Consider the following 20,904-nt stretch of genomic DNA (forward strand, 5'->3'; position numbering starts at 1 on the left):
GGATGACAGACCGTGAGAGCTCTCCACAGAAAAAGTGTCTGTAAGATTAAATAAAAGGTATTTGGCTGCGGGGAGGTCGGGAAGAGTAGCCTTGGACGCCCTAGAGCTTGCGAACGGTTTTTTGGCTTGGTCGGCGCGGAGCACTACTGCTCACTACTGCAAATCTGCAGCGGGAGTCCAGTCCGATGGAAGCGAAGCCAGGGGGAAGCCCCATCGAACAAAAGGTTATCCGGGCCCCCTCCTGCAATGCTGCAAAGGCAACCCTGGCGACACGTGGAAGCGGTGGAGCGTTGCCTCGCCATTGGTAAAGGGAAAGGGAAAAGGGAATGGGAAAGGGAAAGGGGGCGGCGAACGGTGAGCTCACCACGTACGGACAGTCCTCCAACTCTGTTCCATCCTCCTACCCTGCTCTGCCTACGGAGGAATCTACCGCCGTCATCCTTCATTTACTACAATCCCACAGCCCGATATTCGAAGACATCGGGCCTTTGCAGTATTTCTTCAGGCTGCCCGTCTGCTTGCCGTTCGTCCACCCGCCATCCTGTCTCCACTGTCTACTAATATTTGCAATGCCGCACGCCGTCTGTTCCGGGCCGTTCATTTGTGAAGTACGAAAAGCAACATAACCCTGTGCAAGCAATGACAGCCGAAGAATTACCCGCCAGACCAGACTAAACTCTACCTGTCCTGTCCAGTCCTGTCCAGTCCGGTGCCATTGTATTCCAACGTCTTCCAAACTCCAACGTGCCAGAAAGGCAGAAACGGCTGATGAGGATGCCGCCCCATGTATTACGAGCATCCGACCTGGGGCGGTACCTTGCAACCTTTCATCGTTCCACAACAGGACAGTACTCGGCTGAGTGCGACCGCTTTTTCCCTTTCTAAAGCAGAGAGAGCATCGCACCTACCTACCGGTAGTTGACAGACGCATTTTGTTCCTCTGTGCTTGTCATCTGCGCGATGGTCCGCCGATCTTGTTCGCAGCAAACGGTCCGTTGTTTGAAGCTGACTTCAGCCGTTATTAATCTATGATCTCATTTTGTTTAACATGGAGCAGTCCCTGTCGATCACTACAAGTGAAGTATCAAGCTGCAACCCAAGCAATGGCCTAATATTTCTCCTGAATCCCGAGCACTCAACTCCATACTTGCCAATTGCACAACACCCAGTGTGCACCAGAATGCTTTGCGGTCCTTCGTGTTGCCTAGGTACAGTACAGTCCCCCAATTCGAGTGTAGTCTCATTCCTGGCTTTGTACTGGAATTCGAGTCGTCTGTCGTACTAGGCAGGATTTCCGTTCCAGGTAACGGGTAACTTTCGCGCATCTGCATCGGCTCTACCTTTCGGGTCGCTGCTGTACACCCTTGTGAACAAAGTGTCGAGTATCGGAATGCTGCGTCACTTTTAGATTGCGATTCGCACTGCGCGCTTTATTATTAGTCTCGAGGGTGAGCACTGCATCGAAGACAGAGGGTCACAGACTAAACTTGCGTCCACGGCATGGAAGTTCACCTATTGACGTAATCAGATGAAGATGCAATCGAGAAATCGTGCAACTTGGTGATGGTTTGTTTTGCTATCTATACAGAACGTACTCCGTACTCAGTCGATCAAGATAGTGATCCTATGGTGACCGATATCGTTTCACAGTCAAGGGATGGGCATGCGCCACATGTACTTCTGGGAACCCTATTGTAACCGCTCGATTCCAGAATAATATGCAACTCTACTCAAGTTGCGGTTTTAGGAGTATTCGAGCCCTTTTTCGATCAAGCCATGCCCTTTCTTGATGGATTCTTCTCGTGGTGGTGGAATTACTAGAACCTAATGGTTCGCCAGGTAGCTATTGACGCATCGTTACATCGAATCCCTCAGGGCCGGTCGCTCACTGTTTTCCGAAACTTTACCTTGCACGTCGCCTCTACAAAAGTAGAGACTGTTTAAAGAATATGTTCATGGAATCGACAGCTGGTGTATATCACTTTGCGCAGCGGAAGGTCAATCGCAACCACACCTGCAAGCGTTGCAAGCATACACGGGAAGTATGTATGTACTATGTACTCCGTACACTACATAATACACCCATGTCGGTTCCGCCTTACATAGCATTCTATTGCAGCAATCATCTCCCATCGCGGTCTGACAAGCGCCTCTCAAACCTGGAATTCATACATGTATGTACATACGGAGTACTACTATACAGTACGAGGCGTCTCTCAAATGTGGCACAGCCCCACATGTTTTCCCGAATCCACCTTGCCTGCAGTTGTAAATGATCGTGATACATACTGCACAGTACTCCCTCTGTACCAAACTGGCTAGTATTACATATCTACCAAGCCCAGAAGGATGCATCCGCAACCCTCACTCGCTTGCGAATCGATCGATCGCCTGCCTTTGGTTCGTACTCTTCATCATACCTCGTAAGAATATGATATTCACACATCAGCCACCGAAATGTTCTGCAGACAAGACTTGTTTCCCACAAGGCGGTGACTACCTAGGTACCTTGCACCAATACTCCGTATATGTGTACGGGTCTTGTCCACCACTCAAACCCGCCCTTCAATCCTAAGCAAGTAAGTACTTGTACGCTCACCGTTCAGCATTCATCCATCCCGCTCGATCAACCCTCCTAACCGCCGAGAAGGATTTCTATCGCAGCGGGATATCGCGAGCGCCACTCCCACGCTCTCGCATCCCATGCCCTGCTTGCACCCGCGGCCGCGCCAAATATAATAAAACACGTGGGGGCATCCTCACCCACTGAGCAGGCAAACATATCGCTTCCCGACTGTCTGGCAATGGGGTTTGTTTCCCCCTATACTCCGTACACAGTGGCCACCAGATACTGTGTACTGTGTACGGAGTACGGAGTAGGTATTGTTATGTTTCCCCCACTCGCGGTACTCAAATCACCCGTCGCAATTTGAGACGAAACTGTACAGCGATACACCACTTGGCCACCCGGCCATTCCAACCCAACATGCCCACAACGTCATTAAGACGCCGTGAGAAAGACGCTGTATGGCCCCCGACACATCCCATCATCTCATCCCTGCCATTATTCCCAGGCAGGGCGTTCCAACTTCAAACAACTCACTCACCCACCCAGGGAAATAGTACCCCAATACGGGAAGACAATGCCAGCAAAATCGGCATGGATTGCGAGCGGGAAATGGTCAGCATCTGCATCATTTTACTCGTATAGTAGTAATAGTATTGTATTGCATTACATGCTTGCTCTGCGAGGCGGTGCGGGCAGGGCAGGGCTAGATAGGATAGGGCTGAATCGGACCCTTCTTCTCATCATGATATGACCGCAGGCCAGCGTTAGGGCAGCGTTGCTCTTTCCCACCCATCCCTCGTCCTTTCACACACTCAGCTTTCGAGCGGAAAAGCAAATACAAAGTGAAGGTTGATATCGACTAGGTAAGAATGCAAGTGTAATATCTGGCCACCCACTCACCCACCATCCCACCACTCTCCGATGGAAGAGATGATCTGGTGGGTATACGTTGTAGAATTATGTGTGTTTGTGGGATTACTGTGTTCGTTTGTACGCACTATACATGCATGCGTTGAGAATGCAGCCAATATGCATGCACGCACGCATGCATGTAGGTAGGCGGCCATGATGAGATGAGACGGATATGATGATAATGGAAAGGCCGTGCGACGTAGGGCTGAACATCTCCCTCCTCCGCATCAGAACCTCACATGATTCGTTCGATTTTTTTCCCATGTCGTAATACTGCAGGTTTTCTTTTCTTACCTTGTGAGGGGAGTCAGCGGACGGATGAGGCAGTCGATGGACGGACGGCAAGAATGCGGTGTGGAGATTGTAGGGGTGGATTGGTCTCGGAGGATCACAAGAAGGATGGGTTTTATTGGGTTTTTCCTGCCGCGTGTTGCGGGGCTTTCTGTATCCGTGTTTATGACATGTACAAGTAGTCTTTATATTTCTATTTGTTTGGTATGTTGAATTTTGGATTTCTTAAAAGTTTGATTACAGATAACAAGGCAAGGTTGGATACTGCAAGAAAAACCATTTGCAGGATACTATCCAAGTAGTCGCAAATTTGACTGAAATAGATAGTATGGACAACAATTATATCCATATAAGCCAATGGTAATCATAAATAATTCGTGCCTATTGCTTATCAGAAATGAGGAGAGTTCAGCCCCCATCCATTCTCGTGGACGAGACCAAAAAAAGAAACGTCCGCTGATAATTCTACTTTGGGAGGGGGTGGGGGATTAAATCGGCAGAGCCGCATACCCTTGGTCTGTTTTGCTTTGCGTGAGCAGTACGATTAGAGGAGCTCTTAGCCTTCGGTTTCATAGATACCAATTATCTGTGTGCTTTTCTTTTTTCCCTCTTCGAATAAAGGGCAAAAGCAGGTGTGGCAATGCTTTTTTTGAGTTTTTCTTTGGGACATGGCGTAAAGAACAGGCTCATGTTGGAGAAGTAGCCTGCGAGTGGATTGTATCTATAGGGTGGGATTTCACGATAAGGGGTTTTCAGTATTTGTCTTTTGCTATGGATTATTTTTTGAGTGGTAGGAATATCTGCGGTTGCTAGATTATTGGTCGAATGAAATGAGTCAAAGATGGAACAAAAGTTTTACATATTGATACTGGACTTGATAATACAAAAACGTTCTAGGCGCATAGTGAGCTGATTCATTCATGACGTCTTCTATCTCCTGTTTGACATTCGTCTATGCCCTGTAATCATCATAGAACCAATTCTTCATTCCACCAGAGGGGTATAATTACATTGGTTGCTTCTTTCACGGTGTAGTATGACCTCTACCGCAGAGCCTATTATCACCCAAACGCCTAACTCTCATTATACTGTTGATCTTCAAGCCATGGAATAGATGAACGATGGCGTTCAAAGTGGAAGTTATACGCCCTCGTAAGCCTGCGCGGATGCCACGGCTGGCGCAGGACGATGCTCTTGCTCTGATCTGCCGTGCGCGGCGGACGGCACTGAAACCGATTCGCTGGATTTGGCCTTCTCTGGGAAATCGCGGGCTCGCGCGTGGCTCGACTTTGGGCCGAAGGTGTCGATGTATTGAAGGGACTTCCAAAGGATGACCGTACTATAGATCATGTTAGTATTTAATGCATACGGGGGAAAAACATTGATTTAGGCATACCTGGCAATCGTGGCGACCATCCCGAGCCACAGGAAAACAACCGACGCTATACCACGCCCATTCTTTCTGTAGATCAATGGGCTCTCTTTGACGTAAATTAGATACTGCTCCACGCCGCGAGCATTCGCCCCTGTCACGTATGCTGCCTTTGTGGCCAGGATGACGGTGAAGCCCAGCGCGCTGGATAGAGTGAATAGGCATGCGAGGACTGAACAGATTCGCCAGGCGAGCTTGACGCTTTTGGATTCCTGACGCTCAGGCCAGAAGAGATCGAAGAAGAACGCGGACCCGAAGATGGTGGCAACATAAATGCCAACGAAAATGTTGTAGGAGGCGATGCCAATGAAGTTATTGTTATGGATGGTTGCGCCCGGCGCGTTGTTTTCAAGGTAATCTTGCTGGTCGACATATTCTAATCGTAGTGTTAGTTACAAGCCAGTAGGAATCATTCTCGAAAGAGGTGTAGCGAACTTGATAACGCGGCGGTTCCCAAACTCTCGCTCACGACGCAGAATATCATGGCGAGTTGATAGACGATGAACTTTGTTCGGCGCATGTGGTAATCGGTATTTTTCCACATGTAGGTGTTGCCGAACTTCCTCCACTGCATTTCCTTCAAGTCTAGTCCCCAGATGACGGCCATGATGGGGTTTGTTGTGGAAGAATAGTAGTACTGTGATTGCCTTCGGTGGTGTTGATGGAGGTATAGCTCGGAATACGCGGAGGGAAGATTGTGAAGGGTGAGTGGGTATCTGGTTTGGATCTTAAGAAGAAGGCACAGTGGCAATTACCGGAAGGAAAGTGCGTTAGAAGGGTTTGATAATATATGGCGGTGGTGGTGCAACAAGGTAATCTAACAATTATTGGGATGCCAGATCCGTCTCGTTGAAATTTGCTTGGAATGTATGTGTAACCCGGACGCACTCGTAGATGTGTTCAACATGAGATGAGGTCGCGAATATGAGATGGAAGAAAAGGAGATTTATCAGCACACGAAGACTAGGGATGCGATGAGGGTAAGGTAGATAGGTATTAAAGAAGATCAACCCGATCGCCATGTGAAATCAGTCCCATGACAGGCGACGGTTCTTCCAATCCGAGACTCAAGAAGAGATGGTACGAGGTAAGACATAAGTCCCCGTACCTAGCAGATGGCCGATCATTGCTTAAGAATAGCTTATTTCCATGCTAAGCCGTAGGTACCAAACGTCATCTATCGACCTTCGTAGCCGGGGGCTTCCATCAGCACCATTAGAACAGCGTGTCTAGCGCCCTTCATCCGGATGCAGCCGGTGGCCATCATTATTACGAGTACCTTGTACTTTCATCTGCTGTAGAACACGGCCATACAGTTCGAATCTTCTGCCGGGTGATGCGCAGAGGTGGTTGATGTGGGTGATGTGATGGGCGGATGGGTGAATTGGTGAATTGGTAAGGGCGACGTCATCTGTTCGCGTGCCACCAATCTGTTAGCTACTTGCTAAGTGGGGGATTCAAAGATCCCATCCGATTCCCGTTCCATTTACATTAGTTATTGCTTAGCGACAACGTCACGTCACAATTCGTACTCGTAGTCGACGATGCTAAGATCTTATCGCAATGTTTACCATTCTCCATTAAATACCTACATACATTGGTACGTGTGAGTAGTGCGCACGTACAGTCGCACCGTCGTGAAGCATTGCCGAAGTATCCGCCAAATGGGCAACCATGATCGAATTCAATTCCTATAATTCCCTGTACATACGTGTACCTCCTGGGTTATCAATCTACCTAATGTATGCCCGAACACAGGCAGCCCTGAGCAACCCACTTATGTACCTCAGGTAGCTTGTCAAAGAATACCTGCCATTCGAGCGAGACCGGATCCGAATAGGAAGATGGTGGCAAGACATTATATTGCCTTGAAAACATAGATATTGCCCGCATAGCAAGCGCTCATGCAGAAAACTCTAGAGGTGGAATCTATCTCATATCTCATCATCTGATCTAGGCTTGTTGTCTGGTCGCAATACTCGAAGGTACTTGATTTCTTCACTCCTTCCAGATGTGTGGTTCGAAATTGCTTCTAGGGGGAGACCGTACTCGTACTTGACTATATGCTCGTTCGTTCGTTCGGTGTTTGTTTGTTTGTTTGTTTACTAGCTACCAATATGGTAGGAACCTTCTCCCTCTGCGAGACATGGTCGCACTCCCATCCCCCAACTCCCACTCTGTCTCTTCCACATCATTCATTGACTCTCCATCATCTCATTTCTTCACTCTATCCGAAGCAGAGCACTGCAGGCTCAGACTTTGCTTCATCAACCCACTAGTCATAGGAACGACCACACTCTTCTATTCATCTCGTTACCGCAGTCATTCTCTAATTCACACTTCAGCATCGCTTCACAATGGTAAGTACAGGACGTCGAAACGCTAGATGCATAGAGTATCAAATCTTCAATCCACAGCATACTCATCTCGGCACAGATCCAACTTCGATCCGTCGCTATTGTTTCCGCACTAGGCCTCATCAGCCACGTTGCTGGCTTGCCCTCATCACGCACCTACGATCAAACTATCAGCTGTCCTACTAACCCTAACATCACTCTATCATACAAACCCCTCAACCTATATCAGTGCAAGCCGGATCACCCACGCCGCAGGTCCTTTGTCGGCCAGATCGACATCGCCCCCTTCACATTGGACTCCCACCGGCAGACGCACAACGTCAGCACATCGTTTTGGTTCTCCGAAGCACTCCCGAATCCACAGAAAAGCCCACTCACCCTGTTGATCAACAATCGATCTAGTTTGTTGGATGCTGTGAGAGAGACTCCAAAATTGGATCCATGCTTGTTCTTCGACTCTTCCATCGATCAGGACACCTCTACATTTAACAGATGGCGTGTAACTAAACCCAGCAATTTCCTCGATCTCCACAAACCAATTGATGTCCAGGTGTCGAACACCAGCAAGTTTGCGGACAAGGCCTATCTGCACTCTCTCCATTGCATTCTCACAGCTTCCAAGCCACTCAGCGCCAGCATACTCCCCTTCAATAAGGACTCCTTGCCCGTCAAGCTAGATTTTGTCGATAAGACCCTGAGGGCCCGGCTCGAGCCCGAAGCACTGGCTCTTTTTAGTACCCCGTTGGCCGGAAAGAAGACTGAACAGGAGCTACAACAGAGCGCGGGGAGTGCAGATGTAGAAGTCTATGGCCTTATCGCCGGCTACCTGGACTCCGCCGAGAAAGGCTGCGACGAGCCCATATCCAAATCACACGAACAGGATGATGATGCAAGCGAGCCCAACGATTAGGAGTCGGATGTACAAACCACGGCGCCAGAGTCTGGAGTAGAGGACGATGTCGACAGCGAAGGCGAAGGAAAATGGGAGTCTCGTGATCTTCCAGGCAAGATTGAAGATACGCCTGATAAACCCCCTCGGATCAGAGCTTTCTTTGCGCTTCTTCTTCGCACCATCGGACGTTCAGATGACGCAAACAAATCACCGGTACGCCATGTTCCTCGACAGAACCGGCAGGACCGGCCAATTCAACTCCCTGCCTTTCTTCTGCACAAACCCCAACAGATTGCTGGGGACCCTTCGCGTCAACCTGAATCGACTGTGTTCGTCACGGTAACCGACCCTCCTTCGACACCGACACCTATCGCTATTCGCCCCACTACTCCAGTACAAACACCCAAGGCAACGAGTGATGCTCCTGCCCTTCTGCAAACAACGACCCCTGGCAACATCACAAGATCAGTGTTGGTCGTAGCGCAAACCACAAATGCATCATCTAACGCAGGCATCTTTGGGTCGCAAAATGACGAGTCGCGAAACCTCTGGAAAAAGGCTGCGGTTGTCAGTGCCGCAGTATTGGGAAGTCTCTTGCTCCTGTGAGTAGTGATTGTCATTGCATATATCGAATTGCCTCATATCCTCATCCATCCGCATAAGATTCGAGCAAATTGGTGAGTGCTGACCTAACGCAGCTCACTCCTCTCACTGTTGCTTCTTGGCTCTCTCCTACACCGCTCTCATCGCCGCCATCGCAAACCCACAGTGGTCGTTGGGGATCGGGATCCTGCAAATGAGAAAGCCATTGGACAGGATCAAGGAGAACTGACAAGGAATCCAACAATCCTACCGGTACCCTTGGATGGTCGCAGTACACGTCGGCCGAGTGATACCATGAACACAATTCCTGAATCGGAGCGTCCTAGAGATGATGCCGCTCCGCTCCCCCAGAGCCGCCACGGCAGCGTCTTTCCAGCACCAGCTCCGGGCATCAGACGTGCTACTACACATCAGCCGTCCTTGAATGATGATATTGGCCCTCTCACGCCAACCGCGCCGCGCCGAGCAGACACCCTCCCACCCGCGACTGAAGCCGCTCAACGCAAGCGATCTGTTCCTCCGGGGATGGTTGAACAGGGACAGGGCAGTGCAATCGAAGACGATAGGGGAGCAGAGGCAGCCGGTCAAAGGCCCACCACGCCCCCACCGCGCGTTGCCACAGCACCTTTGTCCAGGGCCACCACAGCAAAGCTGCCCTCTGCACCTGTAGCAGAGTAACAAAAGTTCTTCTTCTTAGATGTGATACTATTCGTTGAACTCTGCCGTTTTTGCTCGGCCATTGGCTGATACCGCTGAATTGGGGCATAGTCAAGATAGGTGTAAGGTGGAGTTTTGTGCGCAATCCCCTGGACAGACTGCTTGGTGTCGGCTATAAAAGCATGGTTTCCTCTGGTTCTATTCTCTGTATAGCATTCTATAGTCTTTCCGGTGGACAGACATGGATAATGCAAATTGATTGCTTTCACCTGCTTCGTTTGCTATCTGCGTTCACATTACTTTGATGTGTGAGGTTGTTGACTTTGGCAAGATGTACTATGACCTCTGTATCCTTATGGCCATCACCATGGTATGCTTTTGCTCTCTTGGTACATTGGAAGTTTTCGTGGCCTATGGTGATTTACTTGTCCAGACCTCTCTCTTTGGACTCGCTACCAATGCGATTTGGCGAGGATGTGGTGCTATCATCGCTCAACATATTGCAAATCAGTAGTTTTCACCTTGCCAGGCTCGCCCTTGTTTGAGGTGGGCAGGCTTAGGGTTGAGTAACACTAGAAGCCGATCTCTTTCTCTGGTGTTAGATTCTGTTGATCAGATGTAGTGATTTATGTACTAATGGGTGCGAGGACCAACTTCTGCTCTATTGCCTGTTCCAAAGGAAAATCGATGCTGGCCGTCCTTTCACCATCATGTTTGTGAGTCCAAGCCAACAAATAATTCCGGGCCAGTTTGGTATGCGAATGATTAGGCCCTAAGACCTGTTCTCCCAGTTCTAAGCACTTTCTGATCATTTCGAGAGCCTCGTCATCCCGTCCTTGGCACTTCATCGCCAGGGCAATGCTGCTCAAGGCGTCAAACACATCGGGATGATGTTCCCCGAGTACTTTGATCTTTACAGCAAGCACTCGTCTCTGCAAATCCTCTGCTTCTTGATATTTGCACTGCCGGTGACATAGAAAAGCAAGACTCTGTAAGGTCTCCAAAGTATAGTAATGCTCATCGTCGAACAATCTCGTGTAATGCTGCAACGTTCGTTGCAGAATTAGTTCTGCATCCTCAAATTCATCTAGACATGCGAGAGCCGTGCCAAGACACCTTGCGCTCGATAAGGTCCTAGGATGTGTCGCACCGAACGACTTTTCACAAGTTCGAACAATGTTACGAAGATGAATTACGGCTTCGTCGTGTTTTTGCTGGCACATGAGCACGTCGCTCAGGCAGAACATTGACTCGAGGGTGGTGATATGCTCCGAGCCATTGTGATTGATCAACTCCTGTAATACGCTTCGGTTCAATTCTTCCGCGTCCTTAAATTGTCCCATGTGAGCCAACAGGGCCGCGAACCGGGCGCGTAATCTCAGTGTGTCCTGATGAAGTGGTCCATATAGTCGATCCTGAGCAGGCAGCAGTCTTGAGTACAGGGCATGTGCGTCATTCAACTTGCCGCTTTCGCTGAACATGTTCGCGAGATGGCCCATGGCTTCTAGGGTCGACTGTGCATCTGGTCCGTTGCGCCCCTCTTCCTCTTCTAGAACCTGATGCAGAACGGACTCGGCTTCTGCGTACTTTCCCTGCACCCGTAAGCAGTACGCCAGGTAGTTGGATGCCCAGCTTATGTAGATCTCTTCTGCGTTAGGTATACTTTCCCTTGTACGCAAGCAGAGCCTTGCCAGTTCTTCTACTACTTGATACATCCCCACATGGTATGCATACCAGACAGCATTCCCGATGATAATCGACCAGTCCTTGAACACTGCGGCGCTGTTTGGAAGATACGCAGCAGCGGCCTGGGCATGTGGGAACAGATCATCGTACGTTTTTACGAGGTCCTCGTTCACACTGGCTTTACTAGCCAAGTAGTGGATGTATGTGTCTTTCAAGCCCCCCAGCTCCGATCGTATCTCGAGCCATCGCCTGGTCGAGTATTGCACAAGTCTGTGCATCTGAAAGTGCTCGCCGTCTGTCTCTGTGGCTATGAGCGAGAAGCTGAGCAGTGTGTTGAGGTCGTCTTCAAATAGCTTGCTTGTCCCATGTTCCTTGTAGTATCCGGCGAGTAAGTGTTCCGGAATGCCTTGCCGATTAAACAAGCTCATAAGGGATAGAAGGTGTGCTGCGGACTGACGTTCCCGGTGGATGAGCTCGAACGACATCTGGCAAGTTAGGATTATGGAGTTCGATGCTGTTCCGTCTCTACGAATGTCTCCGAGATCAACTTCCAACAGCCGAGATATTTCTTCGTCATTTTCGCGGACCTGCTGCAGATATCTTGACATACTCATGCGTGGAAATCTTTGGTTGATATAAGCGGCTGCTTGAGATATAGCGAGAGGCATGTGGTCGAGTAGCTCTACGAGGGCCTTTGCCTCCTCCTCCTTCTGCTCCTCAATTTGTTGTGTAGTGGTCATGCCGAGTTGGGTTTTTAAAAGAAGAAGGGCATATTTTTGGTCCATTGGGTCGACTGTCACGATGTTTGCGTAGGCTCCAGTTATGCGAGAAGCGACCTCACGATTTCGAGATGTGACCAACACCGATCCATTTGATGATTGTGGGATATAATCCCATATCGGACGTCGAGATGAACCTGCTGATCCGCCAGTGCTGGCCCTTGGGAGACCAAGTCCTCCGCTCGGATTCGATGTGATGACTTCCATGTCATCTGCATTGTCAACGATTAACAGCCACCGCCCATTGGACTCATCAGACAGCCAGGCATTGACAATGGCGAGCACGTCTACACCTGGGTCATCCCGACCGGAAATTCTAGCTCTTTCGGCAATCTTCCGATATCCCTCGATGAAGCGTTCGGTCGTCCCCGCGTGTATCCAGAACACCCAGATCGAGTCGTCTATCTCGCGAACCCGATACGAGTACTCGACCGCAAGCTGTGATTTACTTTTCACATCCGTCAGCTTACCATGTACCTCCTGCCAGCTTTTGTCTCTCTTGTGTATACATACCCAACGCCGCCGAGCCCAACCAGCGCTAGCCTGTTAGCTGGTTGTGAGAATCTAGTCTGCACTTGCTCGAGGATATGACAGTCTACGAAGTTCGGATCGCGTCGGAAGGGTACATTGGAAGAGGGAATTGGACGATCCACCGGAGGCGCTACCCCTTTATTGTCAGCGAATACATACGAGTCATCGATTTAGAAGATTCAACGTTTATACATACCTGCTGAAGCCCTCGAAGTGCTAGTAGTGGCGTGATACGTAAGAGTTTGTACATAGTCTCTTATCACCCCTATGATTTTCGCCGCCTTACTGTCATAACGAAAGCTAACAAGCGCCTTCCCACTGCGTCGCACCCACGAGTCGCGTGAAGCCGGTAATGCATTCCCAATAACGCTGCTCAGTTGTTCGATCTGAGCCTTGCAACCATTTATCGCTGGACGTAGAGCTTGGCTCGACGTAGCGTTTATGACGCCGGTGTCGATAGCGCATTGCGTTTGCTTGAGCGCATCGAGAAGGACCGGGAGCTCGTTCGCGATGTGTTTGAACGTCTCGGGAAGGTCACCGGCCCTAGAGTGATATTCGTGGAGACGGATCACGATGCGGCCTCCCAGGTCGATGAGCTGGGCGAAGCTCGCGACGATGCCAACGACCCCAAGTGCCTCTGCCATTTCGGCGGCGCAAGGAGGAGAATTCTTAGTGTGGAAAATCCCAGGCAAGATGCGGAATGTATGATCACATTGTGTTGGACTTGGAAATAACTGTATATATCTCTGCCCTCAATGTGGTTGCTCTATGACAGCTGTGCCAGGCTGTGCTATGCATGCCAGCTGGGGCATACGCATAGATACAGCTCTCAGCCCCCGCCACCCGAGGCTTATTCTGCAGGGCTGCTTGGGAACCATAAGTCTTTGAGTATCTACGAGGTACCTGGATAGTAGTGAACAATAATTTACTTAGTCGAGTGACTGCGTCTGAAGACAACACAATCCAATCTCTAAGTTATCGGCCGAATATGACGCATCGAAGCGTTTAGAAGCTGTTCCGGGGAAGGTGGCCAAGACTTTATTAAGCATACTCATCCTTTTGCTCTACAATAGCATCAGAACAGGATGCCTGTACAACTTTGGCCTACAGTACGAGCCGAAGGCCTGATGGTGTGGAAGGTATGTCGAACCTCCTGACTCGGACTGAACGTCTTGTTCTTCGCATCCTCTGTTCTCTGGTGATGCTTTACGATATTCAGTCCTGATAGGGGACCCCAAAAGCTCAGCATATCTCTCTATACAAGATATCAAGGGATAACAACAATCACGCGTACAGTACTTCTCCCGCCTCGCCTGGGACAGTGTCGATCAACTCCCCCTCAGATTCCCTAAACCGGCTTAGCGCGCATCATGGTCCGACAGTTGTAGTGAAGCTCAAAACAGCCTGAGGCATGCAGACCATCACCATCTACCTCCTAACATTATATGCCCGTGCGTGCCTTTGCATATTCATAATCGCTTCGAAAGTACTCCGTATGACTTTGTTCAACGATCCGTACTGCATATTCAGTAAATATGCTAATTCACGATCACGACGAACCCCATTATTGACATTTGTGCGATGTATCTGTGATAAGATTAGCCATCCCGCCACCCCTGCTAGACAGTTAAAACAACTGGTGTTTCCGCCGCCGAAACAATTCTGGCATCAAGTCTCGTGAAGCTACCAAGTGCCCAACCAACCACGGCAAAGTATTCCTAGTCTTCAAACATATTCTAAGCCTTTTTCTATATCTCCTTTGGCTGGGCAGGACAGGAGAAACTCTTGGAATATTGATGCTTGTGTTTTCTTGACTTCTGGATTGATATCATATAATAATGGGCTGGAACTTGGTGCCTGCCGCGTTACTGCTGCCTTCCTTTGCATTTGATTAATTAAGCCCCTTTGCCTATACTATTGTTTGCGTTCCGCAGGTCGACGAGAAGTTAGGACGAATTTCACATTCGCATTGACATTCGCAAGCGAAATATCGCTACCATTTCTGACACCAACATCTTCAATTTTTGGTTCTATTGAGGGCGATTGGTGGTTTCGTGCTGTTCACTGGCTATCTCACAACCTTGTAATCAGGGCGCAACTCAAGAGAAGCATGTACATCGACACCGAGGCGGCGAACAAGGGCGTGAGGGTCGAGGTGACCGCACACCGAGAGCCATTGCGAAGCGCAACCAGGTACGAAGAGGACTCGACACCATTACTCGATTCCTTCGTAGGACAGGAAGCACCGCCGCCGTCCTACCTGGAGGCGACTACGCCCCATGGATGGCATTCGAGGAAGAGTGGGGACGAGGAGGCGGGGTTGCTTTCATTCGATGGGAGACAGTCGATGTCGAGGCCACGTGCAGAGCATGTGTTTAGAGATGGGAAAAGAAAGACTCTGAGGGAACAATGTACGAGGAGAAGGCTAGCCAAGGTGGTTTCAGCGATCGTGGTGATAGCAATACTTGCCGCGATTCTTGCTGCAGTGACACGGGGAGACGAGAAACAGGTATGTACAATTTCCATCCGCTGCGGTTGCAATTGAGGACGCTGACCGATACCCTGTAGTCGACTGTCGTAACGGCGGCTCCCGTCAAACCCGCGGAGTCGGCAGTAGCTGGACAGCCAGAGCCCAAACCGGTCGTTCCTACTCCTGATCCCCAACCAAAACCACCAAAAGAGAGCTATCCCATTCGATGGCCGCAGCATTGCGGGAAAGAGTACAATGCGCGGACAGATGAACGAGACTTTGGCTCGATTCGGAGCCTCGATATCCAGGAGGCAATCCACCAGTTGCATGGGCAATACAAGAGGGTGTCTGGCTGGGTGCACGTTGTCAAAGCACCAGACGCACAGCCTGCAGGAACGGTTCAGGCGAAAATATCCTACGCAGCTTCGACATCAGTTGATATCAACGAAGTGAGATATGAGTGGTCAGAGTCTGGTCTGTCTGTCGGCGATCCTTCCTCTGCAGACTCATTCGATGGTCTTAACCCCAAGTTTTCGGCTTGTCTGGGGATTGCCATCGTCGTGTACGTCGCCCCGGGTGTCGAGATGGAGAACTTCAACGTCAATTCCGTACACCTGGGGATGCAGATCCACAGTGGAGTCGACTTCAATGTCACAAACATCACATCGATAAAATTAGCATCCGGCACTCTTGATGCTTCGAACTTGAAATCTCGGGAGACGCACCTCGAGACTATTTCAGGATCTATCAGTGGCAGATACGATCTACGCGAATTGTTGGCCATCAACACGCAAAGCGGCTCCGTGAATATCAACGTGCGCCCCCAAGAAGCAGAACAAGGCAACCCCAAGCCCGCACTGTTCAAAGCGCGCTCTCTCTCCGGCAGTCTCCGCGCCGATTTCGAGAGGAACAATATTCCACAACGGGATTACCAGGTCGAGATCGACACTGAAGTCGGAACTGTCGATGGCACCTTCATCCATGGATCATCTACGAATATCACGTCCGTTGCCGGCCTCATCACTGCAGACATCATGCCCTTTGGAGACGGAGGCATGGAAACGACATTGCACACTTCGACGACGTCAGGGGCACAGACAGTAACGCTCCAAGCGCCCTACAACAAGAGCGCCACTGGAATATCCAAGTTGACAAGTACCCACAAGAGTGTCTCAGGTGCCCTTGATCTAACCTATCCACAATCGTGGGAAGGTCACGTGCAAGGAAGAAGCGTGAGCGGCATCGTGCACTTACAGGGCCGGGATCTCGAACTACAGCATGAGGAGCAGGATGTCAGTCTAGGAAGCCGTGTCGAAGCGAAGAAGGGAAAAGGCGACAGTGAGATGACCTTCAAAACTCTCACCGGGGGTTGCGAAGTCAAGGTTGGGAAGCTATGAGCTATCGGTGAAAAAACATCAACCGTGTCGCTGCTTTTTGCGTGACACTGGCTCTTCATGCAGTCTATGGTATGGCGTTCGGACGGATTCCCCAATATCTGATGGTGTTATGAATTGTTTACTGTACGTCTAAAATGGTCAATGGGCCCAAGAAATCGAGCCGGTCCTTCATTGACGGGATAGTTTCTAAATATCTTGGGGTTCTGTACAATCCTACATATTATTATTCGGCGTTGCATCCTGTTGGCTTGATCTGAATTATGCTAATGATACCCGGCGAACCTCATCTATAATTACTGTCTGTCACACGAACGACTGGCCCTCCTGCCATCTGACATCTGTGCCGGTTAGGCGAAGGTGGGACAAATTGATGGGCGCGGTGTACACAATTGGCAGCCGTTCGTCAATGATTTTGGCAATAGTGACCTGCATAGACTGTAGGATCACCCATTCTGTCTAGATCATGTCGATACAGACGTTCATATTGCCGTGAAATTGGTCTCAGGGGTTACACCCCAGACATCGGGGTAGACCACCGTAAACGCCTACGCCGTCTGTGGATTGCAGACCAAGAGAATGTATCCTGTCTCAACGAACATGGGGAGACCCTACGCAAATCTTGAGCACGACCATGACCTCTCTGGCCCATGGCAAGTGAGCTTTTAGGGCTGAGGTGGCCTTAGTCATGCCAGTCAGTGTGACCATCCCAACGGGAAATGAGGGCCAAGCTTTTCCACATTCTTCGGGGGTGGCCGCCCGTTCGTGCTCAGTGAGGGGGACTTTGTGTCTCTTGTCACTCACGTTGGCACGATGGCGGGGCGCACCGTTGGCGGGAGCAGCGCGTGCGGCGCGCTGTATGCCACCCCGAGCTTGCCGCGGGTCTGGAATGTTCAATGAATGATATGAGCACCCTGGGCAAGAAACCAATAAAGGCAGCTGTGTATTGATTCTTTGCAACTTGGAGGGATGGCTCGCGTCTCTCCGATCGAGTTCCTGAGTATTATCTGCCAGGCACGTAATCTAGGCATGCGTGGCAGGTGGTACAGTTTGTCTGGAGAACGAGTATGCCGCCCCTAAGCGGCCTTCGTGGGGTACAGCAAAGGTCACGGCTGAGGTTTTTGCTCCATTTGCACTCGCCGAGAATGGGCCTTTGGCCAGTCCAGGTGGTGAGGGACGAGTATTGGAATCTTACCTTGACAGAACGGGACACCTCTGCAGAAGCCATCAATTTGTTTTTGTCCGGCTTCGTGCGACAGAACACGTGGGTAGGCAAAGAATGCGGATATGTACTGAGGGATTGCAAGAGATGAGGCGTGATCTGTACGGGGTCAAATGAAGGGCCGACTGGTGGTTGTGGGGAAACCTTGAGATCCTAGGACGCATCTGATGAGGTCTGCAGTAGTTGGAAGCAAGGGAGAACAGCGAGCACCGCGTACCCATGAACCTTGAGATCTGGCGATCAACTTATCGAAATGAAGCCCTCACGCCTCCCCGAGCAGTCAAGCTAATGCAGATGGAGAACATGCTGCTCTGTGCCTAGAGAGCCAACACCACCATGTTGAAGTTGCAAGCCTGGTCGGGAAAGGCGTTGAACCTGAGCGCGCATCTGCAAGTTCGCCACAAACCTGTCAATGCACCATGTCGTTGCGGTGTGGCATGATGGTGGCTGAATCGCAAACAAATTGAGCTCTAAACCTTTCTGTGCCCAGATGTTCATGCCTGAACAACATACTTTCTAGCTTCTTGCACCCCGGTCACGGCAACGGATGTGGACTAGACAGGCTCCGCATCGAAAAGCAGAGTCAACTGACAAATATAGGTTTGAGTTAACACTGGACGAATGGGCACGATTAAGATCCGAAGTGGTTGCGTGTGATGTATCGAGGACTATAATTACAGGCTGCGGCTAAAATCGATGTGCGTTTTCATGACGTGCTGGTATTGCATGCAAAACATTACGTGCGAGTTCTTACACAGCACAGCGGTCACGGACGATTTGACACACTGCTAGTGTCCGGGGTGCCGGCTAGGGAAGATCAAACGCACAAGTCTGTGCTATGTACAACGGTGGGTTGATAGGTAATTGTTAGATGATCCGGTGGGGTAATGGGTCACTCCAAGATAGTGGCGGTGGGTGTACGGCAGGTCGATATCGTATGCAGCCTACTGATTCCTTGCGGTTCATTTCTGCTCGTGGAGGTTATTCAATAGCTATGTATAGCTGAGCAGTGATGTGTATATCAACGCCATGGCACCTGGAGACCTGTCAGGTGTTGGCTGCCGAAAACATGAGGGCATACAAGAGAATGATGACGGTGGTGCGTATAATGATAGCACTTGCTTGTGAGTGGTGCACTGAGCACTTAGTGGTCAAGATCTGCTCTCGGGCTACACGCGCGATGCAGACGACGAAGGTTACTCAAGAGGGGACGAAGGAGGAGGGTGGGAACTTGGAAGTGGGAAGAGAGGGGCAGATGAAAGAAGGGAAGGGATGATCCAGGTGATTTGAAGTCCGGTGTGTCTCCGTTCTCTGATTGTGGTGTTCAGGGCGAGAGGAAGAGTGGATGACGGGAAACACGGTCTCTTCTCCGGCCATCCAGATCCATCGTCACGCAGTTGGGATGGAAGAAGGGTGGTATTGATGGAGGAACTTTCTCCGATTCCCGGGGGGAGGCGATGGAGTGGAGTGGAGTGGAGTGGAGTTGAGTGGAGTTGAGTGGAGAGACGCGGTCAATAGAACTAGAGAGGAAAAAAAAGGTGTTGCTATATTATTTCACGGAAAGGATTGGTAGGCATCGATTGTCGCGTCGTATCGCGTCGGAGAGTGAATGTATGGTTGACCGTTGACCGTTGAGGAGTGAATGGGAAGAGGAGGAGTAGGAGGAGAGGTTGAGGGAGAGTAGGCGAGGTCCAGTTAGTGAGGCTCGCTTAGCCTTAGCGTCAGGTTTCGGCAGGGGTCTGGTTGGTGTCTCATGTTCTGGGGCGGGGCCTACACGTTTCGAATCTGTATCATCATCTGGCCGACCACCACTTCTCTTCCTACACTCTTCCTCTTCCTAAACTCTTCCTACTTCCTACCGTGTCTACTACACCTCTCCCTCTTCCTACATCTTCTACACTCACACTAATACTATTCCATCTACCAAATCCTTCCAGCCCTTTCCGTTTCCAGTCTGTCACCCTCCAATCGAGAAAAGCCCGTGAGCCTACGTCTAGGATTGTTGGCCTGAAACTGCCATCCTCGTGTAGTTTCGAGTCCCAATAGGACATTCCTCCCCTCCTCTCTCCCCCCCCGGACTGTCGTAAATGGTTTCTGCTTCTCTTAACCGGCTTCCTCCATGTCCGGTCGAAGATCAATTGGTTCCTCATCCTCTGCACCATGACCAAACTGCTGCCTCAGCCGCATTCGCAAGGGAGTCTGCTTAGAGCTACAAGTTGTACGGCCTCAGACTACCCCTCCGAGTTTGCCGGATCGTGTTTTGGGTAAGATGAGGCCCCTCCGCAGTGCCAGGACCCTACAATCGCCATACAGTGCCATACAAAGTCATCTGCATGTGGTATAGCCCTCGCCTTTCAAGTCCTTCACACCCCCAGCAGCCCTGTGGCTTTGCTCCACACCTCCACCACACCATCCCGGTCCTCTGCTCCTTTGGGTGAACGTCTCTGCTCCAAGCTGTCGCCGTTCCAGATCTCTGCAGCCAAGGCGTCTCCCGAAGCTGCCCTCAAACCCAGTGCCAGTAGTTCTTTGCGTCAACATTCCCACATGTCATCTCTCTTCATCATTGTTGCAGCTCGGAAATCCGCGAACCCGCGCTGATCCATATAGTCTTCCTCTTCCTCAAGCTATCGTTCCTTTTCCTTTGGCCTCGTCACTCTTTGTAACCCTAGCCCGATATTCCTATACCATCTCATTCTTTTTCCTTTATTATCTACTGGAGCGGGCTCCTCTCCGCGCTGGCTGCGAAGGGAACTCTGTTTTCCGTACATTCATTTAATCTTACCTCTGCAACGGCTTCCTTTTGTCTACACACCCATATCTTTAACTCTCTAGCTTTAGCTTCAGTCGAGTCACACAACGCTATCGACTAGCCACATTCTTTTGAGCAGACATCTTTCATTGACACCATCACAACTTGTAAGTCCCACTGAACGCAATCTGCCCACTTTGACTCTCCCTTGCGTCTGTTGGCAGACCACCCCACGGGATGGCCGCAGCCAGACGCATGTCGCCCATTCTGGATGCACCACGATGTCATGAGCTGCCTGTTCTGGTTGCTAACAAACATCCCGCCTAGCTTTATACTGGCCACACACTTGCGGTCGATTTC

The 20,904-nt window shown here is 50.3% G+C and overlaps 6 protein-coding genes across 6 annotated transcripts; 4 read left to right on the plus strand and 2 right to left on the minus strand.

The window, feature by feature from the left end:
- Positions 1–4,912: 4,912 nt before the first annotated feature.
- Positions 4,913–5,811, minus strand: BU24DRAFT_415167 (uncharacterized protein; the record flags this gene model as incomplete). The annotated part of the gene is made up of 3 exons (XM_033526270.1): positions 4,913–5,111; positions 5,169–5,580; positions 5,640–5,811. 3 exons carry the CDS (start codon positions 5,809–5,811, stop codon positions 4,913–4,915), a joined length of 783 nt encoding a protein of 260 aa, XP_033377578.1.
- A 429-nt stretch (positions 5,812–6,240) lies between these two features.
- On the plus strand, positions 6,241–8,471 carry BU24DRAFT_468219 (uncharacterized protein; the record flags this gene model as incomplete). Its single annotated transcript, XM_033532503.1, has 3 exons — positions 6,241–6,291; positions 7,550–7,564; positions 7,641–8,471. 3 exons carry the CDS (start codon positions 6,241–6,243, stop codon positions 8,469–8,471), a joined length of 897 nt encoding a protein of 298 aa, XP_033377579.1.
- Positions 8,472–8,517: 46 nt separating this feature from the next.
- Positions 8,518–9,734, plus strand: BU24DRAFT_468220 (uncharacterized protein; the record flags this gene model as incomplete). The annotated part of the gene is made up of 3 exons (XM_033532504.1): positions 8,518–8,782; positions 8,848–9,055; positions 9,152–9,734. 3 exons carry the CDS (start codon positions 8,518–8,520, stop codon positions 9,732–9,734), a joined length of 1,056 nt encoding a protein of 351 aa, XP_033377580.1.
- A 141-nt stretch (positions 9,735–9,875) lies between these two features.
- BU24DRAFT_85563 (uncharacterized protein) lies at positions 9,876–10,283 on the plus strand. The gene has a single exon (XM_033534714.1). It carries the CDS (start codon positions 10,018–10,020, stop codon positions 10,225–10,227), a length of 210 nt encoding a protein of 69 aa, XP_033377581.1. The 5' UTR covers positions 9,876–10,017; the 3' UTR covers positions 10,228–10,283.
- BU24DRAFT_85562 (TPR-like protein) lies at positions 10,284–13,568 on the minus strand. Its single transcript, XM_033534713.1, has 3 exons — positions 12,906–13,568; positions 12,692–12,839; positions 10,284–12,626 (listed from the first exon to the last, which is right to left on the minus strand). The coding sequence occupies exons 1-3, from the start codon at positions 13,351–13,353 to the stop codon at positions 10,340–10,342; spliced, it is 2,883 nt and encodes a 960-aa protein (XP_033377582.1). The 5' UTR covers positions 13,354–13,568; the 3' UTR covers positions 10,284–10,339.
- Positions 13,569–14,819: 1,251 nt separating this feature from the next.
- Positions 14,820–16,576, plus strand: BU24DRAFT_437407 (uncharacterized protein; the record flags this gene model as incomplete). Its single annotated transcript, XM_033530204.1, has 2 exons — positions 14,820–15,218; positions 15,341–16,576. 2 exons carry the CDS (start codon positions 14,820–14,822, stop codon positions 16,574–16,576), a joined length of 1,635 nt encoding a protein of 544 aa, XP_033377583.1.
- Between the last annotated feature and the right edge of the window lie 4,328 nt (positions 16,577–20,904).

This window comes from Aaosphaeria arxii (assembly GCF_010015735.1).
Source record: "Aaosphaeria arxii CBS 175.79 unplaced genomic scaffold BU24scaffold_14, whole genome shotgun sequence".
In the NCBI taxonomy this organism is placed as follows: Eukaryota; Fungi; Ascomycota; class Dothideomycetes; order Pleosporales; genus Aaosphaeria; species Aaosphaeria arxii.